Here is a 24,449-nt window from a genome sequence, read left to right on the forward strand (position 1 = left end):
GATAGAGGAAAGGGGATATGGGTTGAAAAACTACCTATTGTGTACTATGCTCACTACCTGAGTACAATATACCTATGTCACAAACTTTTATGTGTAGCCCCTGTATCCTACATAAAAGTTAAAATTATTTTTTAAAATGAAATAAAGAAATCTAAGCATTAACATAAAAATTATGGAGAAAAGAGGAAACCAACAAAAAACAAGCAAAAAAAAAAGAAAATTACATAAATTACTCCAAAAAATTATTAAATAGAGATCATAGAAACATTGAAATTGATTGAACTTAAAGTAGGCTCTTTGAAAATATCTACAAAATTGACAATACTTTAGCTAGACTAAGAAGAAAAATAAAGAAATTATAAAAGTTAGAAATCAAAGGAGATATTACCATGGGCCCTTTGGAAATTAAAACTGTGAGGGAATAAATACTGTGGGCAACCTTAGGCCAATAAACTAAACAACTTTGAAAATAGGCTAACTTCTACAAAATTACTACTGTACCCCAAATGACTCAGGAATTAACATAAAATAATAACAGAGATAAAACAGACGTTTTCCTAGATATTAAAAATCTCAGCCCAAAGAAAAGCCAAAGACTATATGTTTTCACTCGTGACTTTTATGAAATATGTAAAGAAACAATTCCATTACTCAACAAACTTTTTTTCAGAAATACATGAGTACAGAATATTTCTCAACTCTTTATGAGGCCAATATCATTCTGACACCAAAGCCAGACTAAGGCATGTCAATGAAGAAGAACTACACTTCAATATCCTTCATTAATAGAGATGCAAAAATCTTTAACAAAATACAACAGTGTGTAAAGAAAATAACACATCAGTATATAAAGGGAATTAAATAGTATATACAGAAAATAATACATCATTGTCAAGTTATATTAATTATAGTAATGCATGGTTGCACTAATTGCCTCAAATTTAATTAATAAAACACAACACCTTAATACTACACAGCAAAAATATTAAATGAGCATCTTAATAGATGCAGAGAAGACATAAGACAAAATACAGAGCCCATTCATTATAAAATCTCTTAGCAAGCTTAGAATATCAGGAAAGTCTCTCTACTTGATAAAAGACATTAATAAACAACACATGAAGTATTATATTAAATGGTTGTCTTAGTCCATTTTCTTTTTTTTCAGGGATTATAAATCTATAGTTTTATTAAGACAAAAACTGACAGTGTAGTATGAAGTTTACATTTAAACAAAGTTTACACAGAAATCTAACACATGCCTAAAAGAATTTTACAGTGTAGCTCTAGATGCAAGTCTAGAAAATATCAAGAACTGATGGATCTCATGACTCAAGACAGAGCATTTTGGGTATGTTACTTCTTAGGATTTCTTAAAAAATTGTTTTTGTGTGTGTGCGTGTGTGTGTGTGTTAAAGTGAAATATGAAAATTTGTTTTCATATGAAAGTTTAATCTTCTCCTGAGAGATTATGAAAAGCCTGAGACCAAGGCTTTTGAAATCACTAAACTCTTGGATCAACTCAGTGAAACTTGTGCTGCCAGTGACTGAACCCTGCCAACAATGGTTTCAGTGTTCAAAGCTCAAAAAAGAGAATGGCTCCCAGAGTTCTCCCCACTAAAAATGGCTCCAAGAGTTTTCCCCACTAAAAGCATGGGCCCTTGTCTTTCCCTACTGTCTTATCTCCTCTACCACTCTCTTCCTCTTCCCTAACACCTCAGCCAGTGTCTTGGATGAACAAGCTGATATTTATAACTTCATTACTGGAAAAGAACGGGTCTTCTAATTTCAGGAATTAGCACCTCTAAGACAGAATGATCTGCTTGTACTGTATACTCTCCAATAAAAGACCTTCCCTCCTTGTCAATTTCCATCTCCAAAATGGCAACTTTGGCAACTTATGAACAGGCTTAGTCCTTTGTGGGAACAGCAATAAGTTTAGGCAGGGAACACCTTGGCTTATAGGTTTCAGACATTCACAGCTTTTAAACAGTCTCTCACAGTCTTTATTTATGGTGCCAATGACTTTTTTTTAAAGGTAAAATATTCTGGACATAGAAGCAAATCATTAGTTGTCTGTTCTTTTCCATTGCTTCACCATTTCCCCTATCAGGCCCCAAATGTTAATCTAAGTGATGCTACCCATCTCCCTTTCTCCCCTCCCCATCCCTCCCTCCCCCAAATAATACACCAGTAATAGCCAAAAACTACACACATGCTAAGCTGTAAAAATGCAGTTAACGCTATTGGGAAGAAGGCTGTCTGTTGTGGAGATGCTCTTTGAAGATCTACAGTATTTTTTTGCTCTCCCACACACCCAATTCTGCAAGTTTTGTCCTTCATAGAAGGCCCTTTGCTTTTCACAGCAAAGTGCAGAAAAGGTGGCCTTGATACATTTATCCCCTTTCCCCTCCACTGGGATGGGGAACTATACAGCTTGAAACTATACAGCTTGAAATGGCTTTAAAGCACTTGGGCTGCTGCAGGGCACAACAACTATACTGGCTCTTCAAAGGACATCTTCTCAAGCCACCTCTATGGTGTCAAGACAAGTAGAACTTCTTCCCTTCCCACTTGAAACCCACAGTCAGATGTGACAGGGGCTGGTACTCAGGAGCGTTAATTCTTGTCATCTTTTTTGTCATCATCCTCCGAGTGGTAGGAATGCCACGTCAGCCTTTCCTCATAGAAGGATATGACAACCTGTGGGCACTTGACATTGACTTCCTTGGCAGGGACCAGGTCAGCCTCATCAGAGTTTTTCCATTTCATCAGTAACATGAGCTCTCCACTGGAGTCTGTAGCTCCAATGATCCGCTCCGGCTCCAAACCTCAAGCAAAGCCTCGTGGCTTTTCTGACTCTTCTTTCTTCTTCTTTGGTTTGCTCTCCTCTCTCTTATCTTCAGAATCAGAATCAGCTATGTGCTTGCCTCCCTCTGATTTATCTGTCTCATGTGCTGTTTTCTGTGACTGCAGAAACTCAGCAATGAGGTCGAGGCAATCCAGGTTCTCTTCTGGCTCCCATGTGTTATCCTCATCTGAGTACCCCTTCCACTTTAGGAGGTACTCCACTTTGCCCTTTACCACTCCACAGTCGAGAACTTTTTCCACCACATATTCCTTTTCCTCCTCTTCTAGCACTTCCTCCACTTTCTTCTTGTTTTGTTTTTTCCCCTAGTGCCCACCAGCTTTCTGGTGTAAAGGGTGACACTGCTCAGAGAAGCGCCCAAGAGCCCAAGAGGAATTGGTGCTGTGCTACTGGCACGTCGCATTGAGTCACCTGGGGGAGTGGCACCCAGGAAGGCAGCAAGCCAGGTGGCCACAGTGGAGTCCCTCACTGAAGTGGCATACCGCAGGCCCCAGCCAATGGCCCTCCCCTCAGCCGAACTTGTCTTAGTCCATTTTCTATGCTATAACTGAATACCTATGACTTGGTAATTTATAAAGAAAATAAGTTCATTTAGCTTATGGTTCTGGAGGCTGGGAACTCCAAGAGCCATGGTGTTGATATCTGGTGAGGGCCTTCCAGCTGCGTTGTGATATGGTGAAAGGCGTCACATGGAAAGAGAGCAAGAATGTCCATGTCGGTTCAGTTTCTCTTTCTGTACTCACAAAGGCACCAGTTCCATCATGAAGGCCTCACCCTGACAACTGTATTTAATACTAATTACTTCCCAAAGGATCTACCTCCAATCAATATATGAATTTGAGGGTTAAGTTTCCATCATATGATATTTGTGGCACATTTCAGCCATTGCGTTCTAACCCACCCCTCAATATTTATGTCCTTCTCACATGCAAACTACACTCATTCTATATCAATAGCCCCAAAGTCTTAACTCTTTCTAGCACCAACTCAAAAGTCCTAAGTTCAGAGTCTCATCTGAATCAGATATGAGTGAGACTCAATTCACAATTCATCTTGAGGCAAATTTCTTCCAGTTGTTAGCCTGTGAAATTAAACAAGTTATCTATTTCAAAAATAAAATGGTTGGACAGACATATGACAGATATTCATATATCAAAAAGGAAAATGGGCAAAGTGAAAATAATTACAAGTCTCAAGTAAGTCCAAACCCCAACAGGAAAAAACATATTCAGTCTTAAAGCCAAAGAATAATCTCCTTTGACTGCACGCATACAACCTGTGCACACTGGTGTGGGTGTTGTGACCTCAAGGCCTTAAGGAAGCCCCACACACACCACATTGCTGGACTCATCCCACAGTTAAGCTCTCCTGAGTTGGCTTTGCACATTAATAGCTCCGTAATTCTGGGGTCTTTGTGGTAGTGCTGCTCCCAAGACTCCATTAGGCATTATCCTAGTGGGGACTCCCTGCAATGGCCTTGCTCCCATGGATCCCCTAGGCATTGCCTTGGTGAAGGCTCTCTTTGGTGTCTTTTCTTTTGTGACATCTCTTCCTTGCTCCTCAGGCTGTCTGTGACATCCTTTGAAATCAAAATGAAGAAATCCATCCTCCGACAGTTTTTGCATGCTGCATATCTTCAGTATTAGCACCACATAGATGCTGCCAAAGTTTATGACTTGCACCTTCCAGAGTAGCAGGCCAAACCACCTGAGGCCATTTGAGCCATAGCTGGGGTGGCTGAACACTGCTGCATTTCTGAAATGCTGGGAGCAGACATCTGAGGCAATTAAAGCAGGGACCCATCCCCTAAACAAATTCTGCCCTCCTAGAGCTCTGGGCCTGTGATGGGAGGGGCCACATCAAATATCTCTGAAATAACTTAGGGTTTTCTCCCACTATTCTGATGAATAGCCCCTGGCTTTATTCTATCCATACTAATCTTATCAATAGGTCACTTGGTCACACCCTTGGTTTCCTCTACTAAAAATGCTCTTTCATTCACCACCATATGACTAGGCTGCAAATTTTCTAATTCTTTCTACTATGCTTTCTTTTAAAATTATAAATTCTGTTTTTATATTATCTCTTTCCTCTCTTATTTTATATAAGCAGTTAAAAGTAGCCATACAGCAGACTGAATGCTTTGCTACTTAGATATTTCTTTCACCAGATATGCTAGCTTCACTCTTTTTTCTGCCTTCTATAAAGAAATCAGAGATGACACAAGCAAATGGAAAAATATTTCATGCTCATGGATAGGAAGAATCAATATTAAAACGGCCAAACTGCCCAATGCTATTTACAGATTCAGTGCTATTCCTATCAAACTATAAGGGACATTCTTCACAAAACTAGAAAAAAGCTATTTTAAAATTCATATGGAACCAAAAATGCTCAAGTAGCCAAGGCAATCTTAAGCAAATAGAACAAAGCTGGAAGTATCACGTTACCTAACTTCAAACTATACTAGGGGGCTACACTAGCCCAAACAGCATGGTACTGGTACAGAAACAGACACATAGACCAATGAAACAGAACAGAGAGCAGAAAAATAAGACCACACCTGCAACCACCTGATCTTTGACAAAGAGGACAAAAAGAAGCAATGGGGAAATGACTCTCTATTCAATAAATGGTGCTGGGATGACTGGTTAGCCATATGCAGAAAATTGAAACTTGGCCCCTTCCTTACACCATATACAAAATTAAACTCAAGATGGATAAAATACTTACATGTGAAATCCAAAAGTATAAAAACTTTGGGACGCAACCTAGGCAATACTATTCTGGACATAGGCACTAGCAAATATTTCATGACTAAGACATCAATTGCATCAAAAGCAGAAAAATGGAATCTATTTTAAGTAAAGGGCTTCTTCAGAGAAGAGATTCAGTAGAGTAAACAGACAACATACAGAATCAGATAAAACATTTGCAAACTATGCATCTGACAAAGTTCTAATATTCAGCATCCATAAGAAACAAACATGTTTACAAGAAAAAAAACACAGAACTCCACTAAAAAATGGTCAAAAGCCATGAACAGTTTTCAAAAAGGACATACATGTGACCAACAAGCATGTGAAAAAAAAGTTCAATATCACTAATCGTTAGAGAAACACAAATCAAAACCACAATGAGATGCCATCTCACATTAGTCAGAATGGCTATTTTTTGTGTGTACCACTAGAAGGCCAGTTAATGTAATTTTACTTATTTATTTTTAATCTCAATAGTTTTGGGGAAATAGGTGGTGTTTGTATGCAAGAATAACTTATTTACTGGTGATTTCTGAGATTTTGGTGCACCCATCACCTGAGTAGTGAACATTGTACCCAATGTGTAGTCTTTTATCCTTCACCCCCTCCCACCCTTTTCCCTGAGTCCCCAAAGACCATTGTATCATTCTTATGGCTTTGTGTCCTCGTAGCTTAGCTCCCACTTATGAATGAGAACAATGTTTGGTTCTCCATTCCTGAGCTACTTCACTGAGAATAATGGTCTCCAAGTTGCTGCTAATGCCATTGTTTCATTCCTTTTATTGCTGAGTAGTATTCCATGGCATATATATATATATATACACACACATACACACACACATACATATATACACACATATATATACATATATACATATACATACCACATTTTCTTTATTTACTCATTGATTGATGGGCATTTGAATTGGTTCCATATTTTTACAATTTAGAAATGTGCTGCAATAAACATGCACGTGAAAGTATCTTTTTTGAAAAGTGACTTCTTTTCCTCTGGATAGATACCCAGGAGTGGGATTGCTGGATCAAATGGTAGATCTACTTTTAATTCTTTAAGGAACCTTCACACTGTTTTCCACAGTGGTTTTGCTAGTTTACATTCCCACCAGCAGTGTAAAAGTGTTCCCTTTTCACTACATCCATGTCAACATCTAATTTTTTTTTAATATGCCCATTCTTGTAGGAATTAGGTGGTATGGCATTGTGGTTTTGATTTGCATTTCCCTGATAATCAGTGATGTTGAGCATTTTTTGAATATGTTTGCTGGCCATTTGTATATCCTCTTTTGAGAATTGTCTATTTATGTCCTTCGCACACTTTTTGATGAAATGATTTTTTTCTTGCTGATTTGTTTGAGTTCCTTATAGATTCTGGATGTTCGTCCTTTGTCAGATGCATAGTTTGCAAAGATTTTCTCCACTCTGGGGGTCGTCTGTTTACTTTGCTGATTATTTCTTTAGCTGTGCAGAAGCTTTTTAGTTTAACTAAGTCCCATCTATTTATGTTTGTTTGCGTTGCATTTGCTTTGGTGTTCTTGGTCATGAAGTCTTTGCCTAACACTATGTCTAGAAGAGTTTTTTCAATGTTATCTTCTAAAATTTTTATGTTTTTAGGTCTTACATTTAAGTCTTTGATCCATCTTGAGTTGATTTTTTTATAAGGTGACAGAGGAGGATTCAGTTTTACTTTTCTACGTGAGGCTTGCCAATTATACCAGCACTATTTGTCGAATATGGTGTCCTTTCTCACTTCATGTTTTTGTTTTTGTTTGCTTTGTCAAAGATCTGTTGGCTGTAGATATTTGTATATATTTGGCTATATTTCTGGGTTTTCTATTTTAGTCCATTGGTGCATCTGCCTATTTTTTTTTTTTTTTTTTTTTTTGAGACGGAGTCTCGCTCTGTCACCCAGGTTGGAGTGCAGTGGCGCGATCTCAGCTCACTGCAAGCTCCGCCTCCCAGGTTCACGCCATTCTCCTGCCTCAGCCTCCTGAGTAGCTCAGACTACAGGCACCCGCCATGGCGCCCCGCTAATTTTTTGTATTTTTTAGTAGAGACGGGGTTTCACCATGTTAGCCAGGATGGTCTTGATCTCCTGACCTTGTGATCCGCCCGCCTCGGCCTCCCAAAGTGCTGGGATTACAGGTGTGAGCCACCGCGCCCGACCGCATCTGCCTATTTTTTTAGCAGTACCATGCTGTTTTGGTGACTACAGACTTGTACTATAATTTGAATCATAATGTGATGCCTCCAGTTTTTTTTTTCTTTGTCTCGCTTTGGCTAGTTTTGGTTCCATATGAATTTTAGGACTGAGTTTTCTAGTTCTGTGAAGAATGATGGTCGTATTTTGATGGGAGTTGAATTGAATTTGTAGACTGCTTTTGGAAGTATGGTTATTTTCACAATATTGATTCCTCCCATCCATGAGCATGGGATGTGTTTTCATTTGTTTGCATTCTCTGTGATTTATTTCAGCAGGGTTTTATAGTTTTCCTTGTAGAGATCTTTCACCTCCCGGGTTAGGTATATTTCTAAGTATTTTCTTTTCTTTTTCTTTTTTTTTTTTTTTTTTGCAGCTATTGTAAAATGGATTGAGTTCTTGATTTGATTCTCAGCTTGGTAGCTGTTGCTGTATAGCAGTGCTACTGATTTGTGTACATTAATTTTGTATCCAGAAATTTTGCTAAATTCATTTATCAGTTCTTGGAGCTTTTTGGATGAGTCTTCAGGGTTTTCTAGGTATATGATCATATCATCAGCAAACAGTGACAGGTTGACTTCCTCTTTACTGATTTGGATTCCCTTTATTTCTTTCTCTTGTCTGACTGCTCTGGCTAGGATATCCAGTACTCTGTTGAATAGAAGTGGTGAAGGTGGGTATCCTTGTCTTGATCCAATTCTCAGGGGGAATGCTTTCAACTTTTCTTTGTTCAGTATAATGTTGGCTGTGGGTTTGTCATAGATGGGTTATATTATCTTTAAGTATGTCCCTTCTATGCTGATTTTGCTGAGCGTTTTAATTATAAACAGATGCTGAATTTTGCCAATTTTTTTTTAATCTATTGAGATGATCATGTGATTTTTGTTTGTAATTCTGTTTATATGGTTTATCACATTTATTGACTTGTGTATGTTAAACCATCCCTGCATCCCTGGTATGAAACCAACTTGATCATGGTGGATTATCTTTCTGATATGCTGTTGGATTTGGTTAGCTATATTTTGTTGAGAATGTTTGCATCTATGTTCATCATGGATATTGATCTGTTGTTTTCTTTTTCTGTTATGTCTTTTCCTGATTTTGGTATTAGGGTGATACTGGCTTCATAAAATGATTTAGGAAGAAATTCCTCTTTATCTTTTGGAATAATGTCAATAGAATTGGTACCAATTCTTCTTTGAATGTCTGATGAAATTCAGCTGTGAATCTGTCTGGTCCTGGACTTTTTTGTTGGCATTTTTTTATTACCATTTCAATCTCACTGCTTATTGTTGGTCAGTTCAGAGATTCTATTTCTTCCTGGTTTAATCTAAGAGTGTTGTATATTACCAGGATTTACCATATCTTCTATATTTTCTAGTTTGTATGCATAAAGGTGTTCATGTGGTATCAGTTGTAATATTTCCATTTTCACTTCTAATTGAGCTTATTTGGGTTTTTCTCTTCTTTTCTTGGTTAATCTCACTAATGACCTATCAATTTCATTTATCTTTCCAAGGAACCAGCTTTTTTAAATTTATTTTTTGTATTTTTTAAATTCCAGTTTGATTTAGTTCTGCTCTGATCTTTGTTATTTCTTTCCTTCTACTGGGTTTGGGTTTGATTTGTTCCTGTTGATCTAGTTCCTTGAGTGGTACCTTAGATTACCTATGTGTGCTCTTTCATAATTTTTTAATTAATTAATTTATTTATTATTATTTTACTTTAGGTTTTAGGGTACATGTGCACAACGTGAAGGTTAGTTACATATGTATACATGTGCCATGTTGGTGCACTGCACCCACTAACTCGTCATCTAGCATTAGGTATATCTCCCAACGCTATCCCTCCCCCCTCCCCCCACCCCACAACAGTCCCCAGAGTGTGATGTTCCCCTTCCTGTGTCCACGTGTTCTCATTGTTCAATTCCCACCTATGAGTGAGAATATGCAGTGTTTGTTTTCTTGATCTTGCGATAGTTTACTGAGAATGATGATTTCCAATTTCATCCATGTCCCTATAAAGGACATGAACTCATCATTTTTTATGGCTGCATAGTATTCCATGGTGTATATGTGCCACATTTTCTTAATCCAGTCTATCATTGTTGGATATTTGGGTTGATTCCAAGTCTTTGCTATTGTGAATAGAGCCGCAATAAATATACGTGTGCATGTGTCTTTATGGCAGCATGATTTATAGTCCTTTGGGTATATACCCAGTAATGAGATGGCTGGGTCAAATGGTATTTCTAGTTCTAGATCCCTGAGGAATCGCCACACTGACTTCCACAATGGTTGAACTAGTTTACAGTCCCACCAACAGTGTAAAAGTGTTCCTATTTCTCCACATCCTCTCCAGCACCTGTTGTTTCCTGACTTTTTAATGATTGCCATTCTAACTGGTGTGAGATGGTATCTCATTGTGGTTTTGATTTGCATTTCTCTGATGGCCAGTGATGGTGAGCATTTTTTCATGTGTTTTTTGGCTGCATAAATGTCTTCTTTTGAGAAGTGTCTGTTCATGTCCTTTGCCCACTTTTTGATGGGGTTGTTGTTTTTTTCTTGTAAATTTGTTGGAGTTCATTGTAGATTCTGGATATTAGCCCTTTGTCAGATGAGTAGGTTGCAAAAATTTTCTCCTGTTTTGTAGGTTGCCTGTTCACTCTGATGGTAGTTTCTTTTGCTGTGCAGAAGCTCTTTAGTTTAATTAGATCCCATTTGTCAATTTTGGCTTTTATTGCCATTGCTTTTGGTGTTTTAGACATGAAGTTCTTGCCCATGCCTATGTCCTGAATGGTAATGCCTAGGTTTTCTTCTAGGGTTTCTATGGTTTTAGGTCTAACATTTAAGTCTTTAATCCATCTTGAATTGATTTTTGTATAAAGTGTAAGGAAGGGATCCAGTTTCAGCTTTCTACATATGGCTAGCCAGTTTTCCCAGCACCATTTATTAAATAGGGAATCCTTTCCCTAATGCTTGTTTTTCTCAGGTTTGTCAAAGATCAGATAGTTGTAGATATGTGGCATTATTTCTGAGGGCTCTGTTCTGTTCCATTGATCTACATCTCTATTTTGGTACCAGTACCATGCTGTTTTGGTTACTGTATCCTTGTAGTATAGTTTGAAGTCAGGTAGTGTGATGCCTCCAGCTTTGTTCTTTTGGCTTAGGATTGACTTGGTGATGCAGGCTGTTTTTTGGTTCCATATGATCTTTAAAGTAGATTTTTCCAATTCTCTGAGGAAGGTCATTGGTAGCTTGATGGGGATGGCATTGAATCTGTAAATTACCTTGGGCAGTATGGCCATTTTCACGATATTGATTCTTCCTATCCATGAGCATGGAATGTTCTTCCATTTGTTTGTATCCTCTTTTATTTCCTTGAGCAGTGGTTTGTAGTTCTCCTTGAAGAGGTCCTTCATGTCCCTTGTAAGTTGGATTCCTAGGTATTTTATTCTCTTTGAAGCAATTGTGAATGGGAGTTCACTCATGATTTGGTTCTCTGTTTGTCTGTTGTTGGTGTATAAGAATGCTTGTGATTTTCGTACATTGATTTTGTATCCTGAGACTTTGCTGAAGTTGCTTATCAGCTTAAGGAGACTTTGAGCTGAGACAATGGGGTTTTCTAGATATACAATCATGTCATCTGCAAACAGGGACAATTTGACTTCCTCTTTTCCTATTTGACCCATTATTTCCTTCTCCTGCCTGATTGCCCCGGCCAGAAATTCCAACACAATGTTGAATAGAAGTGGTGAGAGAGGTCATCCCCATCTTGTGCCAGTTTTCAAAGGGAATGCTTCCAGTTTTTGCCTATTCAGTATGATATTGGCTGTGGGTTTGTCATAGATAGCTCTTATTATTTTCAGATACATCCCATCAATAACTAGTTTATTGAGAGTTTTTAGCATGAAGTGTTGTTGAATTTTGTCGGAGGCCTTTTCTGCATCTATTGAGATAATCATGTGGTTTTTACTTTTGTTCTGTTTATATGCTGGATTACATTGATTGATTTGCATATATTGAACCAGCCTTGCATCCCAGGGATGAAGCCCACTTGATCATGGTGGATAAGCTTTTTGATGTGCTGCTGGATTCTGTTTGCCAGTATTTTATTGAGGATTCTTGCGTCAATGTTCATCAAGGATATTGGTCTAAAATTCTCTTTTTTGGTTATGTCTCTGCCAGGCTTTGGTATCAGGATGATACTGGCCCCATAAAATGAGTTAGGGAGGATTCCCTCTTTTTCTATTGATTGGAATAGTTTCAGAAGGAATGGTACCAGTTCCTCCTTGTACCTCTGGTAGAATTCGGCTGTGAATCCATGTGGTCCTGGACTCTTTTTGATTGGTAAGCTATTGATTATTGCTACAATTTCAGCTCCTGTTATTGGTCTATTCAGAGATTCAACTTCTCCCTGGTTTAGTCTTGGAAGACTGTATGTGTCGAGGAATTTATCCATTTCTTCTAGGTTTTCTAGTTTATTTGCATAGAGGTGTTTCTAGTATTCTCTGATGGTAGTTTGTGTTTCTGTGGGATCGGTGGTGATATCTCCTTTATCATTTTTATTGCATCTATTTGATTCTTCTCTCTTTTTTCTTTATTAATCTTGCTAGCGGTCTATCAATTTTGTTGATCCTTTCAAAAAACCACCTCCTGGATCCATGAATTTTTTGAAGGGTTTTTTGTGTCTCTATTTCCTTCAGTTCTGCTCTGATTTTAGTTATTTCTTGCCTTCTGCTAGCTTTTGAATGTGTTTGCTCTTGCTTCTCTAGTTCTTTTAATTGTGATGTTAGGGTGTCAGTTTTGGATCTTTCCTGCTTTCTCTTATGGGCATTTAGTGCTATAAATTTCCCTCTACACACTGCTTTGAATGTGTCCCAGCAATTCTGGTATGTTGTGTCTTTGTTCTCGTTGGTTTCAAAGAACATCTTTATTTCTGCCTTCATTTCATTATGTACCCAGTAGTCATTCAGGAGCAGGTTGTTCAGTTTCCATGTAGTTGAGTGGTTTTGAGTGAGATTCTTAATCCTGAGTTCTAGCTTGATTGCACTGTGATCTGAGAGATAGTTTGTTATAATTTCTGTTCTTGTATATTTACTGAGGAGAGCTTTACTTCCAACTATGTGGTCAATTTTGGAAGAGGTGTGGTGTGGTGCTGAAAAGAATGTATATTCTGTTGATTTGGGGTGGAGAGTTCTGTAGATGTCTATTAGGCCCGCTTGGTGCAGAGCTGAGTTCAATTCCTGGGTATCCTTGTTGATGTTCTGTCTCATTGATCTGTCTAATGTTGACAGTGGGGTGTTAAAGTCTCCCATTATTAATGTGTGGGAGTCTAAGTCTCTTTGTACATGACTAAGGACTTGCTTTATAAATCTGGGTGCTCCTGTATTGGGTGCATATATATTTAGGACAGTTAGCTCTTCTTGTTGAATGGATCCCTTTACCATTATGTAATGGCCTTCATTGTCTCTTTTGGTCTTTGTTGGTTTAAAGTCTGTTTTATCAGAGACTAGGATTGCAAACCCTGCATTTTTTTGTTTTCCATTTGCTTGGTAGATCTTCCTCCATCCTTTTTTTTGAGCCTATGTGTGTCTCTGCACGTGAGATGGGTTTCCTGAATACAGCACACTGATGGGTCTTGAGTCTTTATCCAATTTGCCAGTCTGTGTCTTTTAATTGGAGCATTTAGTCCATTTACATTTAAAGTTAACATTGTTATATGTGAATTTGATCCTGTCATTATGATGTTAGCTGGTTATTTTGCTCGTTAGTTGATGCAGTCTCTTCCTGGTCTCGATGGTCTTTACATTTTGGCATGATTTTGCAGTGGCTGGTACCGGTTGTGCCTTTCCATGTTTAGCGCTTCCTTCAGGAGCTCTTTTAGGGCAGGCCTGGTGGTGACAAAATCTCTCAGCATTTGCTTGTCTGTAAAGGATTTTATTTCTCCTTCACTTATGAAGCTTAGTTTGGCTGGATATGAAATTCTGGGTTGAAAATTATTTTCTTTAAGAATGTTGAATATTGGCCCCCACTCTCTTATGGCTTATAGACTTTCTGCCAAAAGATCCACTGTTAGTCTAATGGGCCTCCCTTTGAGGGTAACACGACCTTTCTCTCTGGCTGCCCTTAACATTTTTTCCTTCATTTCAACTTTGGTGAATCTGACAATTATGTGTCTTGGAGTTGCTCTTCTCGAGGATTATCTTTGTGGCGTTCTCTGTATTTCCTGAATCTGAATGTTGGCCTGCCTTGCTAGATTGGGGAAGTTCTCCTGGATAATATCCTGCAGAGTGTTTTCCAACTTGTTTCCTTTCTCCCCGTCACTTTCAGGTACACCAATCAGAAGTAGATTTGGTCTTTTCACATAGTCCCACATTTCTTGGAGGCTTTGCTCGTTTCTTTTTATTCTTTTTTCTCTAAACTTCCCTTCTCGCTTCATTTCATTCATTTCATCTTCCATCGGTGACACCCTTTCTTCCATTTGATCGCATCGGCTCCTGAGGCTTCTGCATTCTTCACATAGTTCTCGAGCCTTGGTTTTCAGCTCCATCAGCTCCTTTAAGCACTTCTCTGTATTGGTTATTCTAGTTATACATTCTTCTAAATTTTTTTCAAAGTTTTCAACTTCTTTGCATTTGGTTTGAATATCCTCCCATAGCTCAGAGTAATTTGATCGTCTGAAGCCTTCTTCTCTCAGCTCATCAAAGTCATTCTCCGTCCAGCTTTGTTCCATTGCTGGTGAGGAGCTGCGTTCCTTTGGAGGAGGAGAGGTGCTCTTTTTAGAGTTTCCAGTTTTTCTGCTCTGTTTTTTCCCCATCTTTGTGGTTTTATCTACTTTTGGTCTTTGATGATGGTGATGTACAGATGGGTTTTGGTGTGGATGTCCTTTCTGTTTCTTAGTTTTCCTTCTAACAGACAGGACCCTCAGCTGCAGGTCTGTTGGAGTACCCGGCTGTGTGAGGTGTCAGTCTGCCCCTGCTGGGGGGTGCCTCCCAATTAGGCTGCTCTGGGGTCAGGGGTCAGTGACCCACTTGAGGAGGCAGTCTGCCCATTCTCAGATCTCCAGCTGCGTGCTGGGAGAACCACTGCTCTCTTCAAAGCTGTCAGACAGGGACATTTTAGTCTGCAGAGGTTACTGCTTTTTGTTTGTCTGTGCCCTACCCCCAGAGGTGGAGCCTACAGAGGCAGGCAGGCCTCCTTGAACTGTGGTGGGCTCCACCCAGTTCGAGCTTCATGGCTGCTTTGTTTACCTAAGCAAGCCTAGGCAATGGCGGGTCCCCCCCCCCCAGCCTCGCTGCCACCTTGCAGTTTGATCTCAGACTGCTGTGCTAGCAATCAGCGAGACTCCGTGGGCATAGGACCCTCTGAGCCAGGTGTGGGATATGATCTCCTGGTGCGCCGTTTTTTACGTCCATTGGAAAAGCGCAGTATTCGGATGGGAGTGACCCGATATTCCAGGTGCCGTCTGTCACCCCTTTCTTTGACTAGGAAAGGGAACTCCCTGACCCCTTGCACTTCCCGAGTGAGGCAATGCCTCGCCCTTCTTCGGCTCGTGCACGGTGCGCGCACCCACTGACCTGCGCCCACCATCTGGCACTCCCTATTGAGATGAACCCGGTACCTCAGATGGAAATGCAGAAATCACCCGTCTTCTGCGTCACTCAGGCTGGGAGCTGTAGACTGGAGCTGTTCCTATTCGCCATCTTGGCTCCTCCCTCTTTCATAATTTTTAATGTAGGCATTTAAGGCTATGAACTTTCCTCTTTGCACAACCTTTGTTGTATCCCAGAGCTTTTGATTGGTTGTGTCACTATTATCATTCAGTTCTAAGAATTTTTTTAGTTTCCATCTTGATTTCATTATTAACCCAATGATTATTCAGGAGCACGTTGTTTAATTTTCATGTATTTTCACGGTTCTGAGTGTTCCTTTTGGAGTTGATTTCCAGTTTTATTCCACTGGTGTCTGAAATAGTACTTGGTATAGTTTTAATTTTAATTTTCTTAAATGTATTGAGACTTGTTTTGTGGCCCATAATATGGTCTATATTAGAGAATGTTCCAAGTGCTGCTGAATAGAATGTATATTCTATAGTTGTTGGGTGTAATGTTCTGTCAAATATCTGTTAAGTCTATTTGTTCTAGGTTATAGTTTAAATCCATTGTTTCTTTGTTGATTTTCTGTCTTGATGAGCTATCTAGTGCTGTCAGTGGCCATACCACTCTGAACACACTCGATCTCATCAGAATGGCTATTAGTAAAATGTCAAAAAAAAACAAAAAGATTCTAGTGAGTTTGCAGAGAAACAGAACTGTGTATACACTCTTAGTGGGAGTGTAAATTAGTTCAGCCATTGTAGAAAGCAGCATGGCACATATACATCATGGAATACTATGCAACCATAAAAAAGGATGAGTTCATGTCCTTTGTAGGGACATGGATGAAGCTGGAAACCATCATTCTCAGCAAACTATCACAGGGACAGAAAACCAAACACTGCATGCTCTCACTCATAGGTGGGAATTGAGCAATGAGAACACTTGGACACAGGAAGGGGAACATCACACACTGGGGCCTGTCATGGGGTGGTGAGAGTGGGGAGGGATAGCATTAGGAGATATACCTAATGTAAATGACGAGTTAATGGGTGAAGTACACCAACATGGCACATGTATACATATGTAATAAACCTGCACATTGTGCACATGTACCCTAGAACTTAAAGTATAATTTAAAAATGCATAAGATAAACAATATTGAAAAAGAAACAAATAAAATAAAATAAAAATAAAGCAGCATGGCAATTTCTCAAAGAGCTAAAACAAGAACTATTATTTGTCATTGCAGCACTATTCACAATAGTAAAGACATGGAATCAACTTAAATGCCCATCTATTGTAGACCAGATAAAGAAAATGTGTTACGTATGCACCATTAAATACTATGCAGCCATAAAAAGAATGAAATAATTTCCTTTGTAGGAAGAAGAATGGAACTGGAGGCCATGATTTTTAGCAAAGTAATCCAGAAACAGAAAAGCAAATACCATGTGATCCCAATTATAAGTGGGAGGCAAATAATGAAAATTCAATAACCCAAAGAGGGGAACAACAGATACTAGGGTCTCCTTGAAGGAGGAGGGAGAGAATTAGGAAAAATAAACATTGGGTACTAGACTTAGTACTTGGGTGATAAAATAATCCTTATAAGAAACACCCATGACATGAACTTACCTATATAGGAAACCAGTTCATGTACTTCTAAACCTAAAATTAAAAATTAAGAAATAGCAAACTAAACTCCACAACACATAAAAAGATCATCACCATAATCAAGTAAGATTTATTCCAGGAATGCGAGTATGTCCAACATGTGTGAATCAATAAATGTGATACATCATATTAAAATAATAAAGGACAAAAATTATATGATCATATCAATAGATGCAGAAAAAGCATTTGACAACATTCATCCTTCTTCATGATAAAAAATTACTCAACATATTATGTATAGAAGAAATGTACATGAACGTAATGTGAAGGCCATATACTGCAAATTGACAGTTAATTTCATATTGAATGGGGAAAAGTTGAAATCCTTTCCTCTAAGAACTGGAACAAGGCAAGGATTTCCACTTTCAATACTTCTATTTAATATAATACTAGGAGTCCTAAGTAGAGTAATTAGGCAAGCGTAAAAAGGCATTCAAATTGCAAAGAAGAATTAAATTATCATTGTTTGCTTATGATATGTCCTTATGCATACAAAATCCTAAACACTTCACTGAAAAGCTGTTAGACCAACAAATAAATTCAGTAAATTTGCAGATTATAAAATCAACATACAAAATTTAGTAGAATTTCTATATGCTGATAGCAAACTATCTGAAAAGAAATCAATAAATTCTTCCAGTTTACAAATACAGTAAAGCAAAATGCCTAGGAATAAATTTAACCAAGTAGGTTAAATATTGATGCAGTTAAAACTCTACAACACTAATGGAAAAATTGAAAAATGTACAAATAAATGTCTATCTTATGTTCATGCATTGGAAGAGCTAATATTGTTAAAATGTTCACACTACCTAAAAAGATTTACAGATTTAATGAATCCCTATCTAAACACCAATGCCATTCTTCATAGAAATAGAAAACAACCTTTGAAAATTAATATGAAACCACAAAAGTCCTTAAATAGCCAAATCAATTTTAATAACAACCAAAAAAGTTAATGGCCTTATACTACAACCTGACTTCAGAGTATACTGCAAAAATACAGCAAAGCAAAGATCATTGCATTGACATAAAATAAGGCATATGGACAAGTGGAAAAGAATAGAGAGACCAGAAATAAATTCACACAGTTTACACCAACTGATGTTTGACAAAGGTGCCAAGAACATGTTATGGGGAAAGGACAGTCTCTTCAACAAATGGTGTTGAGAAAACTAGATATCTACATAGAGAAGAATAAAATTAAACCACTATATTTCAGAATCTACAAAAATTAACTCAGAATGTATTAAAGACTTAAATGTAAGATCTAAAACTATGAAACTTCCAGAAGAAAACATAGGGGAAATGTTTTATGACTTTCGTATGGGCAAATTCTTTTTGATAAAACCTCAAAAGCACTGGTAACAAATGCAAAAATAGACAAATGGAACCATATCAAAATAAAAAGCTTCAGTGTAACAAAATAACCAATCAAATGAGTGAAGAGACAACCTACCAAATAAGAAAAAATGTTTGCAAACAATTTATCCAACAATATACTAATATCCAGAATATACAAGGAACTCAAATAACTCAATAGGAAAAAACAAACAAGTAAATAACCTGATGTAAAAATGAAAAAAAAATCTGAATAGAAATTTCTCAATAAAAAACATACAAATGAAGAACAGGTATGTCAAAAAAATGTTCAACATCACTGATTATCTGAGAAATGCAAATAAAAACCTCAGTTAAATATCACCTCATCCCAGTCATAATGATCATTATCAAATAGACAATATATACCTACTAATGAGAATGTGGAGCAAAGAGGACTCATGCAGTATGAACATCTCTCAAATAATTAAAAATAAAACTGCCATATTGTCCAGCAATCCCACTACTAGGTATATATTGAAAGGAATTAAAATCAGTGGGTCAAGTAAATAGCTGCCATCTCATGTTTATCCCAGCACTATCACAATAGTCAAAATATAAAATCATTCATTAATCGAATATATTTTATCATTCTACAATTTACATTTACTTAAAAACTATGTTGTACACAATAAAAGCATACAACGTTACCTGTAAATTTGTAAAATAAAAGTAAGTACACTAAGTAATATTACAAATGTTACTAAAAATTCTCTTTGGTTTCACAAATTTTAATTTACATTATCATGACACATGAGTTAAGCCAGTTTGAGTTTGTTGTAACAACAGAAAAAAGTGATAAATATGATTTGCCTTATTTCTTTAAAAGGCTGGAAACACATGTATTACTCAGGGTTCTCTAGAGGGACAGAACTAATCATATATACATATATACACACACGCACACAGTTTTATATATATATATAGTTTTATATATATATATACATATATATATAGTTTTTTAAGCCTTAACTCACATGATCACAAGGTCCCACAATAGGCCATCTGCATCTAAGAAGCAAGGAGAGCCAGTCGGAGTCCCAAAACTGAAGAACTTGGAGTCCGATGTTTGAGGGCAGGAAGCATCCAGCATGGGAAAAAAATGTAGGCTGTGAGGCTAGGCTAGTCTAGTCTTTTCACATGTTTCTGCCTGTTTTAACTTCTAGTCATACTGGCAGCTGATTAGATGGTACCCACGAAGATTATGGGTGGGTCTGCCTTTCCCAGCCCACTGACTCAAATTTTAATCTCCTTTGGCAATACCCTCACAGATACACCCAGGGTCAATATTTTGTATCCTTCAATCAAATAAAGTTGAAACTCAGTATAATCATCACAAGTCCACCCCTTGTCAACTTGAACCCATACACATCTCCTGAGACCCTCAAATAAAGACAATAGTAAGGTCATAATTATGCCTAACATAATACAACTATCCTTTGTACAACTGGAAACTCACCAATCCCCAACACAACTACTATCACATAAAGTTAATAATACTTAAATGCTGACATGAAGTCAATAAATCTTATGTCACATGATAAAGAAAAAGGAAGTAAAATGATTTTTTAGTACAAGTGTATACATGCACAAACATGTTTTTAACAAAAGAAGGAGAAAATACTCATGACAATTACAGTCTCGTTTCTGCAGTTGGTCACATTGTCGTAGCTGGTATTGATGACTACCTTCTTCTACTACCCATTCTGTATTCCATTTTCCTTCAGCAAGCATCTCAGCAGGTCATGTTTTTTTCCCCTGGTGGAGTGACCCAAGCCTTTATTCCTGAAGGATATGGGCCATTTGTAGTTCTGTTGGATTGGGCTGTTGTAGTTTCCCATTGACCTTAGTCACAGGGAATGGTAACACTAAAAGACACCCTAATGAATCTCCTGTATTCCATGCATACTCTTTTTTACCTCCATTGTGGAATAGTAGACTGATTTCATCTTGATAATCTGGGTCAATCACCGCAGTCAACACTTTAACTCCCTTCTTGGCCTGTTGACTTAAAGGCAGGAGGAGCCCAAAGTGTCCATGTGGCAATCTTAGCTTCCAGTTTAATGGAATCATTGTGTCTCCAGGTGGCAGCCTTCCTCCCTCTGGAACTAAGACCTCTAGGTCAGCAGAAAGTAATGTCACGGGAATAGGAAGCAAAAATTTTGCTAGTAGATCACTAGGAATGATGGTGAGTGGTGCCACTTCCACTTTCATCCCTTGATTCTTGGACCCGTGAATCCTGGCTATGGGAGAAACAGTACCATATATTGGACGCTCATTCAGAGCATACATAGCCTTCTGGAGAACTTTGCCCCAGCCCTGGAAAGTATTGTCATCTAGTTGGCATTGTAATTGTGACTTCAAAAGGCCATTCCACCATTCCACCAATCCATTCTCATGATGGGGAACATGGTAAGGCCAGTGAATTTCATGAGCAGGAGCCCACTGCTGCACTTCTTTAGCCATAAAGTGAGTGTCTTGGTCAGAGGCAATGCTGTGTGGAGTACCATGATGGTGGATAAGGCATTCCCTTGAGTCCACAGATGGTAGTCTTGGCAGAAGCATTGCGTGCAGGATAGGCAAACCCATATCTGGAGTAAGTGTCTATTCCAGTGAGGACAAACCTCTGCCCTTTCCACAATGGAAGAGTCCAACATAATCAACCTGCCACCAGGTAGCTGGCTGATCACTCTGAGGAGTGCTGCCATATAGAAGGTTCAGTGTTGGCCTCCACTGTTAGCAAATTGGGCACTCAGTGGTGGCTGTAGCCAGGTCAGCCTTGGTGAGTGGAAGTGCATGTTGCTGAGCCCATGTGTAACCTCCATCCCTGCCACCACGGCCACTTTTTTCATGGGCCCATTGGGCTATGGCAGGGGTGGCTGGGGAAAGAGAGTGAGTCGTGTCCACAGAACGGGTCATCCTATCCACTTTATTATTAAAATCCTCCGCTGCTGAGGTCACCCGTTAGTGAGTAGCCACATGGGATACAAATATCTTCAACATTTTTGACCATTCAGAGTGGTCCATTTACATGCCTCTTCCCCAGATTTCTTTGTCACCCATTTTCCAATCATTCTCCTTCCAAGTCCCTGACCATCCAGCCAAACCACTGGCTACAGCCCAGGAATCAGTCTATAATCGCACATCTGGCCATCGCTCCTTCCATGCAAAGTGCACAATCAGGTGCACTGCTCGAAGTTCTGCCCATTGGGAAGATTTCCCTTCACCACTGTCCTTCAGGGATGTCCTAGAAAGGGGCTGCAGTGCTGCAGTTGTCCACTTTAGGGTAGTGCCTTCATATCATGCAGAACCATGTGTGAAACAAGCTCTAGTCTTTTGTCTTCCTCTGTCAACTGATCATAGGGATCTCCCCATGAGGCCATCGGTGCAGGCCGGGGGAGAGAAGGCAGGGTTACAGGAGTGGAGACCATGGGTATTTGAGCCACTTCCTCGTGTAACTTACTTGTGCCTTCAGGACCTGCTCGAACCTGATCACGTATATACCACTTTCATTTGATGACGGAATGCTGCTGTGCATGGTGCACTTTATACGTAGGTGGGCCAGAAAGCACCCAGTTCATGACAGACAGTTCAGGTTGCATGGTGACTTGATGACCCATAGTCAAACATTCAGTTTCCACCAAAGCCCAGTAATGGGCCAAGAGCTGTCTCTCAAAAGGAGAGTAGTTATCTGAAGAAGGTGATAGGGCCTTGCTTTAAAATCTCAGAGGTCTCTACTATGATTCACTTATTGGAGACTGCCAAAGGATCCAAACAGCATGCCTGTCTGCCACTGACACCTCAAGCACCATTTGATCTGCTGGGTCATATGGCCCAAGTGGCAGACCAGCTTGCACAGCAGCCTGGACCTGTTGCAGAGCCTTCTCCTGTTCTGGACCCCACTCAAAACTGCAGCCTTTTGGGTCACTCAGTAAATGGGCCAGAGTAACACACCCAAATGAGGAATGTGTTGCCTCCAAAATCCAAATAGATCCACTAGGCACTATGACTTTTTCTTGGTTGTAGGAGGGACCAAATGCAGTAATTTATTCTTCACCTTAGAAGGAATATCTTGACAGGCCCCACACCACTGGACCCCTAGAAATTTCACTAAGGTAGAATGTCCCTTAATTTTAGTCGGATTTATTTCCCATCCTCTGGCACGCAAATATCTCACCAATAAGTCCAGTGTGTTTGCTACTTCTTGCTCACGGGATCCAATCACCATAATGTCATAATGTAATGAACCAGTGTGATATCTTGTGGAAGCAAAAAGCAATCAAGTTCTCTCCAAATAAGATTATGTCACAAAGACAGATAGTTGATATACCCCTGATGTAAGACAGTAAAGGTATACTGCTGGCCTTGCCAGTTGAAGGTAAATTGCTTCTAGTGGGCTTTGTGGACAGGAATGGAGAAAAAGGCATTTGCCAAGTCAATGGCTGCATACCAGGTACCAGGAGATGTGTTAATATGCTCAAGAAACAAAACCACCTGCTGCATCTGGTACAGCAGCTGCAATTGGAATCACTACTTGGTTAAGCTTATGATAATCCACTGTCATTCTCCAAGATTCATCTGTCTTCTGCACAGGTGTTCTGTGAGGGAAATGCACAAGGGGAGAAAATCACACACACAGTACCTTTAAGAGTAAACAAGCTGTATCTCACGTAAATGGCAATGCAGATATAATATGCAAATAATATAATAAGCAAATGATATAATAAGCAAATTAATATAGGCAAATTGATATAATAAGCAAATTGCAATGGTAGGGGAGAAGGGAAAAGATATATATATATATACATTTACACTCACCAGACTATGGAGGATTCACCACCAGATTGGGAAGCAACAGCCTGGGCTCTAGAGTCAGACACTGCACTCACCAGACTATGGAGGATTCACCACCAGACTGGGAAGCAACAGCCTGGGCTCCAGAGTTGGACACTCTCATGTGCACAGACGAGGTCTCATGAAGCTTCAGTGTAGTCTAGGACCCTAGCTCTTTTTGTAACGAGTTGTTTGGTACAAGGCCCAGTCACAAGGGCCCTTGATGACTGGGCTCAAGGAACACAAAAAGGTCAACTTTTTTTTTTGCTACTGTCTACTGTTTTGCAATAACTAATATAGGTTTCTCTGAAACAGTGCCGAATGAACACCTCAAGGGGCTCACACAACCTGTTCCGGAAGTTGGTGACCATTGTTTGTGTCCATGTTCAATTGAGTTCAAATTTAAAATTTAACTTTTCCTTCACAATAGGCCAAAAAGGAGAGCTGAACAGGGATGTGGTGGGAATCACAACCCCTGCATCTTTCAAGTCCTTGATGGTGGCACTAATTTCCGCAATCCCTCCAGGGATGAAATATAGTTTTTGATTTACCATTTTGCTAGGTAGAGGCAGCTCTAATGGCTTCCATTTGGCCTTTCCCACCATAATAACCCTCACCTTACCAGTCATGGAGCTAATGAGGGGGTTCTATCAGCTACTAAGTACGTCTATGCCAATTATGCATTCTGGCACTGGAGAAATGACCACAGATGAGCCTGGGGACTCACTGGACCCACTGTAAGTTGGACCTGAGCTAAAACCCCATTAATTGCCTGACCTCCATAAGCCCCTACTTTAACTAGAGGACCACAATGATGTTATGGGTCCCCTGGAATCAACATCAGCTCAGAGCCAGTGTCCAGTAGTCCCTGAAATGTCTGATCCCTTTCCCCAATGCACAGTTACTCTGGTAAAAGGCTGGAGGTCTCCTTGGGGAAGGATGGGAGAAAGATTAACAGCATATATTGTCGGTAGTGTAGTGGAGCCTTTCCTCAAGGGGTCCTGGACTTCCCTTCATTCAAGGGGTTCTGGGCATTTAAACTGGCTCAAGTTGGGAAATTGATTGAGGGGCCGTGCTTCTGTTTTTACAATTCAAATTAGTCTTTTGTCCATTCTA

General features: G+C 39.1%; 1 protein-coding gene and 1 pseudogene across 1 annotated transcript in view; both read right to left on the reverse strand.

Annotated features, from left to right (window-relative positions):
* Positions 1-2,481: 2,481 nt before the first annotated feature.
* On the reverse strand, positions 2,482-20,792 carry LOC129024101 (chromobox protein homolog 1-like; annotated as a pseudogene).
* Positions 19,479-24,449, reverse strand: part of LOC129024102 (uncharacterized) — a 37,673-nt gene continuing 32,702 nt past the window's right edge. Inside the window, exon 2 of the mRNA XM_063660568.1 lies at positions 19,479-23,098. Within this exon, the coding sequence (XP_063516638.1) occupies positions 20,280-21,089 (810 nt within the window). The 5' untranslated portion in view covers positions 21,090-23,098 and the 3' untranslated portion in view covers positions 19,479-20,279. The remainder of the gene's footprint in view (positions 23,099-24,449) is intronic.

This window comes from Pongo pygmaeus, chromosome X, assembly GCF_028885625.2.
Source record: "Pongo pygmaeus isolate AG05252 chromosome X, NHGRI_mPonPyg2-v2.0_pri, whole genome shotgun sequence".
NCBI lineage: Eukaryota > Metazoa > Chordata > Mammalia > Primates > Hominidae > Pongo > Pongo pygmaeus.